General features: G+C 31.6%; 1 protein-coding gene across 1 annotated transcript; it reads right to left on the minus strand.

The window, feature by feature from the left end:
• Nucleotides 1–330: 330 nt before the first annotated feature.
• Nucleotides 331–7,303, minus strand: LOC110995175 (STAM-binding protein). Its single transcript, XM_022262212.2, has 9 exons — nt 7,022–7,303; nt 6,423–6,690; nt 6,156–6,278; nt 5,696–5,835; nt 4,166–4,310; nt 2,562–2,699; nt 2,128–2,240; nt 1,628–1,730; nt 331–976 (listed from the first exon to the last, which is right to left on the minus strand). The coding sequence occupies exons 1-9, from the start codon at nt 7,138–7,140 to the stop codon at nt 914–916; spliced, it is 1,212 nt and encodes a 403-aa protein (XP_022117904.2). The 5' UTR covers nt 7,141–7,303; the 3' UTR covers nt 331–913.
• Nucleotides 7,304–8,523: the final 1,220 nt, after the last annotated feature.

The following is an 8,523-nucleotide window of genomic DNA, read 5'->3' on the forward strand; positions in this document are numbered from 1 at the left end:
TTACATTGGTCCAGCAACGATCACTTGTATTTAATTAACATACAAAAATGTACTAAGACAGCCAATTACAAAAAAAAGTTCCCCTAATGGGGCAGAGATTTCTGCTTAATAGATGATTTAAAATAACTCCATATCGTGGTTAAAAACACGTTTAAATTGGCTATTTATTTAACCTATAAATAAATAGTTATAATTAACAGGTGTAAAACAAAATAACTTTTTCATACATGAAAATTAAAATTAACACATGTTCTAATAAATAATATATAGTTTTACAACAAACATTATATTAGTAAATAAAATTTTCGATTTTAAAAAAAATTTAAAGCACCCAATTACAAATATATTTTAAATTCACAAAAAATAGATCATTTTAATGAGAATAAGTAATCAAAGTATTTTAGTATCAAGGTATAAATAACTAAAGCATTTTTCTAGACTAAATAAAAACGACATTGGATAACAGAAACATGTCTAGTTTTCAAACTTTTGACATACATTTATTGAGTTTAGATAAATTTAAAAAAAACAAATTGGTCAAGCTAAATACAATCTCAGGAGATATTCTCTTGTACTTCTTTTTAAATATAACTTAAAACAAAATATAACATTACACATATAAAACAGTTTTTCAAGATTTAAATATTTGTACATAATTTTTTAAAATTTGAATTAAAATGAAACTAATTTCATTTAAAACGGTTACCGGTTGAGTTAAATTTCATTTTAGTGACAGCGCCATCTATATCTTATGGATTTTTATTAAAACGTTAAAATTAAAAACGGTTGAAAATACTGTTTCCTTTTCGGTTCAGAAATAACATATAGCCGCTAAAATATAGCAATAAATATATAAAATCCATATTGAGATCTCCTAATCAGTGGATTTCGTGCATAGTCATTATTTTTTTATTCATCTCCGTAAATCGACCATTTCCACAGAAGAAGCGTTATCTAGGTTTATATGTGATACATTCTGTAATCAAAAATATAAACTTGATTAAAACCAGTAAGTTTTAGAGTTCACAAAGAAATATAAGGATTTCTTTACAAAATTACATAGTACACATTTTTAATTCACCCAGAATCGAATCCAATACATCTAAATTATTACATCACCCTCGATGACCATAAAGGCTGTTTCAATTAAGCAACGATATTAATAATTTAAACTTTATTGTTAAAATAAGTTATTGTTAACTTTAGGTTAACCGGAAGGAACTACTATTAGCAGTAAGTAGAAATATCATTTGTCTTAATTTTTTTTTTAATTTTTCGACTGATTCTTATAACACAGAATTAATGTGTTATTATCATTACACCCCCTCATATATAAAGATTGATGATTTGATTTTTGTTCGTAATAGACAAACTCCTACGTAGATAGAAATTCTTTTACCAATGTAAAGATACAATTATCATATCAACAGTAGTGGAGTATCAATGAAAAATTAACGTGAACAATTTTTCCTCTCAGTTTCAGGGCGCTACTACGAGATCTAACTCCGAATTAAGACGAATTGCGACACTTATGAACTAACTTTTTATTAGCAGCCAGGTTTTTAAGGAAGATAAAAAACCTCCGGTTGGACCTAAAAGATTTTCATTAATTGAGCTTTTAACTTACATAAAAGAGGGGTGGATCGTTCGAATGTGGATGAAAGCCCGCCTGTCTGCAATTAGCGATATACTTCATTCCATGATCTGGCGTTAACGCGAAATATCCAGTTCTGAAATTGGCAAATTAACTTTAGTGTATATTCAGATTTCATTTGAATAATTCTAAATAAATTTATTCATATAGGTAACCAAGTATACTTGTAAACATCAACATAAAAGATGTTAAATTGATTTTATTTTATTGTGTTCTTGTCTTATCCTGTACATGTTTTTAATTTCTATTTTTTGCAAAACTTATGTTTACACAAATTGTCATACATTTTAAATAGAAGATTTAGTACTACGAATGATTTTGTAGACTTAATAAATAAATTATAAATTTCAGTTTACATTTACTAGATGGCAAGTCAAAGGCATGAAGAGGGCAAGAAGAACTGACAAGAATCTCTCCGCCAGCAAAAGTAAGCAAAGCTCTCAAAAATAAGAAAATCAAATTATTTTACGTACTCATTATATTTAGGTGCACAGACTATCGCAATGGCTTCAGACATCATTAACTGATATGAACATTGAGTGTGAAGATCCACTGACGAGAGAAACGCCGTTTGAGTTGGGTGCGTCTGTAAACAAAGTTGAACTTAAAGGGGACGCACTGACAAGTATACAAAATGGAATTGTCAAAGTCAAAAATCATTCATTCATTTAAGTAACACAATGTACACTTATGAACGTCAAAAAAGAAATATACATGAAATGCTTCTAATTTTACATTTACCACCAGTTCCCAATCAAGAGCGTAGAACGGAAGAGAATAACTAACAAACTCCGCCACACTTTTTCTCTTCGCTGGTTTGGCCATGCAGAACGGATGAATGCATGAAGCATTTGGATCTGTTCTTTCCTCCATTCACTATTAGACCAAACAGAGAAGATAAACTTACATGTATCCATCCTAAAGTAATAAGATTATGTTGGTCCTGATAGTGAAATATTTCCTCTTCATTGTTAGTGCTGCAGGAATCCGATGTTCCCGTCTGCTTTGGCACTATTACGTGTGTTATCTTCAACTGATTTTGTTCCTAAAATGGTACGTACATGACAGATATTACGATCGTAAGCTTATGCAAGCGAGCAAGGTAATGGTAGGTAATAATTCTGTACCTAACACGGTCAAACTGCGCTCATATAAGACGATGACGTCAGACTTTAAATTGTAAAGGTACAGGGACGTATCATAGTCAGTATTTTTCCAAAACAAAAAAAAAATCAGTGGCGCTACAAACTCTTTAGCTCTTGGCCTCAGATTTCTGAATCTGTTACATGATCATTTTTAAATCTAATAGGCAAGTAGGTAGGCCAGTGCCTGACACTCGTCGTCGACTTTTTGAGTCTAAGACATGTCGGTTTCCTCACGATGTTTTCCTTCACCGTTCGAGCAAATGTTAAATGTTAAATGGGGATCGAACCTACAACAGGTAAGAGAGTCGCACGCTGAAGCCACTAGACCAACACTGCTCGATTTTTCAAAACACAGTTGAAAATTCTAGTAGTAAATTTAGAAAGCTATCGAATGGTGAAATAAAAATTATCCAAGAAATCAGTATTAGCTGAAAAAAAGTGTGTGTTTACTTAACGTACACTTCGTTAGAAGTTATACTTCTTTGGCGTATCGTTTTTTAATTAATGATTATTTCAGAGTTAATTTACTCCTTAACATTTTAAAATCCTGATTCATAATAACACTCTCAACAGCATATTTTTAAATGCTGTTTATATTCATAGCCTAATTAACTATTAACTATTAGCTGCGAACATTTAGAGATTAAAGTACACCCTACATTATAAATAATTATCAGCGAAAAGACGCTGCGATGTTTGTTGTATACCGCAAAATTAATGAGGTTGAAACTAATTTCATTTAATTATTATGGACGTTACTTTTGTGTTATAAAAACTTTATTACTTGCACGTAACCTAACGTTACTAAGTTACATGTACAATTTAGTTAATACCTTAAAAACGCATACTCAAAATTTAAAAAAGTAGTTTATATAATATATAATTAAAATATATTAATATATAATTATAATGTAACATAATATAACACTGATTTGCTTTTTTAAAAGAGTACCGAGAATTTTTTACGCCGGCTTTTCTCTCGGCCTACAACCTCTGTCTTCTTTGCCCATGAGTAGGGATGCCTACAGGTTTAAATTTAATGACTTAGAATAAGTGATAGCTTGTATATCTTATGTTACATAATAAACATATTTTATTGTGTATTTTATTAACTTCATTCTCGTTTCCGTGAATGTCCAGTTGGTCGACATTACTTATATTCTTTATAAGTATTAGGTTGTTTTAGTTTAAATAACCCATAAACCTTAAGTTACAGCTCTTCGTTGGTCTAGCGACTCGACCCTTTTTAAGCTTGTTTCAAATGATTAAATATAGTTGAAACTTAGCTTTCGATTTATCTGAACATTTTTTTTTTAATTGACCATTAAATTTATTGAAAGATAACGGTTAGAATCACTAAACTTACCAACTTTCCAGCCAATATGCCGCATAGTTCAATATTTTTTGCCGTGTTGGCAGCGGCTATGACTAGGAATTTGCTGAGTAAAGTTGCCGGTACAACAACCGTTCGCAAACCACCGGACATTGGCAACAATGATCGATATTCATCCCTGTAAAGAACGAAAGACAATAAATTTACCAATAAGAGGGTGGCCGTACAATAGGTGATTTTCTTATTAGGTGATTACGTCAACAGTAATTATTTACTTTTTTACACATATCACCCACACCATGTCTATACTTGAAAACGAAATGCATTTTAGAGGATTCCGAAAAAAAAAATACAAATGAATATTTTTGAGAGCATAGCCTACTTTCGCTGACAAGAGGGGCGGGGGGTAAATTGCAATATAGTATATTTCATTACGAGTGCGGAAAGCCTGTCATTGCAACGAGTTCCGACGAATGTCTACCCGAGCCGAGGCGCAGCCGAAGGTGAGGGTTGACAGTCGGAACAAGTTGCAATGACGGTACCGCACGTGTACTGAACGACTATTTTTAATACAGTTGCGAAAAAAATAAGCCATTTAATAAAACTATTTGCTTTTTTTTCTCTTCTCTCCACGCAATAAATTCTATGCATGTAGGTATGTAGCGACTTTTACGTTTCCGGTACAATGTTCTCCGAAGCATTTTGCGCAATAAAGTACTGAGTAAAAATATACTGAGTTCGGGTGATATTAATTCAAATAAAATATCGTCGAAATTACTCATTTTGTTTGTGAAATTACATTTTTGGAAAATGGCGCCAACCGTCAAAGAATATGAGCAAAAAAACTTCTGTGTTTTTTTTAGTAAAACCTTCGTGGTTGGTTTTTTTCTTTTTAATAGACATTGTTTTGACAGTTGGGAATGATAACGCACTAGCGGTAAAGAAAAAGCACGAGTGTGTAATAGCCCTCTTTCCGCACGCTATACGTCCCTGCAATATGCCACTTTTTGAGCAACTGTATTAAAAAATCTATTTACATAATACTTGTACGTCTCCTAGAATAATATTTAACATTTTGCTTTAAGTCTAAAATTGTTTACCGTCAGTGAATTTCTCACTAACTAAAAACCCAACATTTAAATCACCAACATCATGCTTTTTGCTCTTCTCCAAATTATATTATTATACATCAGATTTATAAATTATAGATTTTTTAGTTCTTACTTATTCCTACAATCAATAGTCAAAATAAAGATAGTATTCTTAAAATAAACATTGACTAAATGGTTCAGTGTAATGCGCATTCATATTATTAGTAAAGAATATGAATAATTTATAACATATTATTTTACTATGTTCATATACATTAACAATCAAATGAAAGAGATTCTACAAATTATAACAAATATTAACCTTGACTGAAATTACTTTTAAAAACACGCAATAGATCCATAAAATATATAGTCACATCATGACTTGGGTACCTTAATAATTAAGTAGGGACACAAGATATACATATATATATATTTGATACAAGCATTTTTATGTAAAAACTGCACATACTGTAGAGGCTTAGATGGGGGTATCAGTGGTGGAACTGGGCTATAGTGATGAGCTGGAGCCCTAGGCGGTTCACTGGCGAAGTCATCAGGATATAAAACCCCATCCACTGGTGGTGCACTTGGGTTAACTGTCCAGTTCGTCTGAAAGAACAATTTTTTCAAAACGAGAGCATTATATTTCATAACATTCCAAGTTTCGTTAATAATTATATTGGCATCAAATATCATAATAATAACCAAAGCATGCCTTATGCTCTGCTCTGTTGATCAAAGTTGTTTTAATATAAGGCACTGATTTTTTTGGTCTAACATCATATTCAACCAATCACACAGCTGTAAGAAGGTTACATCCATTTACATTCAGTTACATAATAGCCCAGGTGTGTTTATACATACTAGTATGTAGATGCAAATATCAAGTTTGTGTTCTGTGCTGAACTTTCTGAATAAATATTACATACTGTGGGTGTCAAATGTGGTTTATTCCCATCTTGCTTATTCTCATCTGCTTGAAGTCTTAGAGCTAATTTTTCATCTTCCAATTCTTGTAACTTCCTAGCCTCTTCCTCAACTTTTTTCTTTGCCTGCAAGTTAAATACAAATTACTGTGGTTATTTGTTATATTAAGACAAAATTCAAATCTTTGTATAAATACATTGCATCAAATGATATGCTATATCTAACCTTCTCTTCTCATTAATTGGATGCCCTTGGCATTTTCAACATACCTTATTTTTTTTATAAAGAATGTGTTCATTAGCATATTGTTCTAGAAGTTTTTGCTTAAGTTTCTCAGCTTTTGGCATAACTTCCTTTAGCTTAGTTTGGTTGACAGACTTAACATCAGCAGGCACTAAACTATATTCTGGATGTTTTCGAATTTTTTCCAAAAATAATGTCATAAATTTCATATATAATATATAAGCATTTTCAAGACTGCCCTCAGCAAGATAGACATTGGCCATTCTGACCATTTCAAGTCCTGAGCGATAATATCTGAAAATTAAAAATGTTATTCAAATATGTGCAACTCTTTATATCTATCTATCTTTAAATATATTTTGAGCTTAGAAAAACCCGAGTGACAGCCTAGCAAGAGCTAAAAGTCTTTATGTGGTTTGTGTGCTAAGTTTAATAACTGATTTTACCCAAAGAAAACTTTTAAAAAAATTGCCTTTTATTAAGATATACGTGAACTGCAAAAGTTATAGTTACTTTTTATAAACTGATTTATAATGTACTGATTAACTTATTTAAAGAACAATTAAAAAATGTGTACACAACTGGGTAGCAATACAAAAAAATGAATTGTATTGATATCTTTTACCTTCTAGGTGGTACATTCGGATCTACTTCAACCATCGCTCCGTAGTTCGCTAATTGTTTTACCCTAAGCGCAGGCTCAAGTGCACCTAAATTTGTTTCTCGTTTTTCAGAGGATTGCATTTTATTATCTTTAATATAATATCTCAAATACTGTAATGGTTATTTGATAACCAGTAATATATTTTTTTTTATTCTAAAACTACTTATATTAATTAATCTTAACTGTAATCTTCAATCTCATTTCCTTTATTCAAAGTCAATTTCCTGAAAATAGGAACAACAATATAATAGTTTCCCTATATTTGAAATTTTTCTAGGTACCACAGACTATAGTATCTAGACGTTAAAAATGTCTTACTTGACAGTGACATTGACGATAGTGCAAATCTAGAACAAGAACGAAAGCATAGAAAAAGATGCTATGTAAAAAATAGGCGTGATTTAAGTGCAATGCAAAATGAGACATGTAATTCACAAAGCTTTTATGCTTGGTGGTCGTAAAATTGTTTATAAAATTCGAATGTTTGATGCTTCAAAATATTAATTTTAAATTAATATTAATAAGGGGGTCTGTACACGTTTAGTTCGTTATAACTTAGATATATTTTTGTTCAATGACGTATTATTGAATGTATAAAAAAAACTTACATCATACTACTTAACTATTTTAAGCATTTCACTCAAAACCAATACAGAATTGAAAAGAAACATCAGAAACTATACAATGGTATTGTAATAAGTTTCCTCTTATAGTGTCATCTTCATGGGAAGGTAGGAGGTCATCATGGCTACTTTAATGTTGTATGTCGCGCTTCTAAACAATGACTTGGTTATATGTATAAGGTCTAGGTCCAACTATATTATATAGTACTATATACAATTCAGTTGCTGAGTTTTGTACTCTTTTTTCGAAAACCTTACTCTTTTCAAATCATGTACTCCTGAACAATTCAATTTTTTTTAAATATAAATTACCCTAGCATAGAAATCTTGAAGTTACGATCTGAAGTTTTTTATTATTTCCGGAAAATTCTCGGTTGTTACCTTTATATTGATTTGTTGCACCTGGAGGCTTCAAATACAGGACATTCTATGATGAGATGTATCACTGTCTGACTTATTTGTGAGTCGCACGTACACGACGGATCTGACTTCAAGCCAAATCTCTGCAGGTATTCAGCAAACGCCCCATGTCCTGTTAAGATCTGTATCATTTGTGGGTTGGTCTTTTTTGTTTAATAATTCAGACATCGTAGCTTTCTCTTGTACTCTTAAATTCAGAGACAGTGTGCCTGAGAGTAATATGGAGGCGTTCAGTGAAACCGTACGGTAGGACCTACATATTTTCTGGGCGAAGCCTCGTTGTAGCTTGCCCCATGTTTTGCGTACATAAAGCTTTTTCACAGCTGGTGCCCAGGCCGCAGCATCATAAATAATAATGGGCTCTATTAAAGTGTGGTATATACTGGCGATTATATCCGAATTTAGTCCCCAGAAAATTTG

This window comes from Pieris rapae, chromosome 2, assembly GCF_905147795.1.
Source record: "Pieris rapae chromosome 2, ilPieRapa1.1, whole genome shotgun sequence".
NCBI classification, from domain to species: Eukaryota; Metazoa; Arthropoda; class Insecta; order Lepidoptera; family Pieridae; genus Pieris; species Pieris rapae.

What these genes read in the sequence shown, in the direction of transcription:
- LOC110995175 (XM_022262212.2), bottom strand. Translation starts at nt 7,140, where the DNA reads ATGCAATCCTCTGAAAAACGAGAAACAAATTTAGGTGCACTTGAGCCT. An exon ending in TTCTTTATAAAAAAAATAAG is followed by an intron (nt 6,279 to 6,422) that starts GTATGTTGAAAA and finishes TTTAACTTGCAG; the next exon opens with GCAAAGAAAAAAGTTGAGGA. An exon ending in CCCCCATCTAAGCCTCTACA is followed by an intron (nt 4,311 to 5,695) that starts GTATGTGCAGTT and finishes CGTTCTTTACAG; the next exon opens with GGATGAATATCGATCATTGT.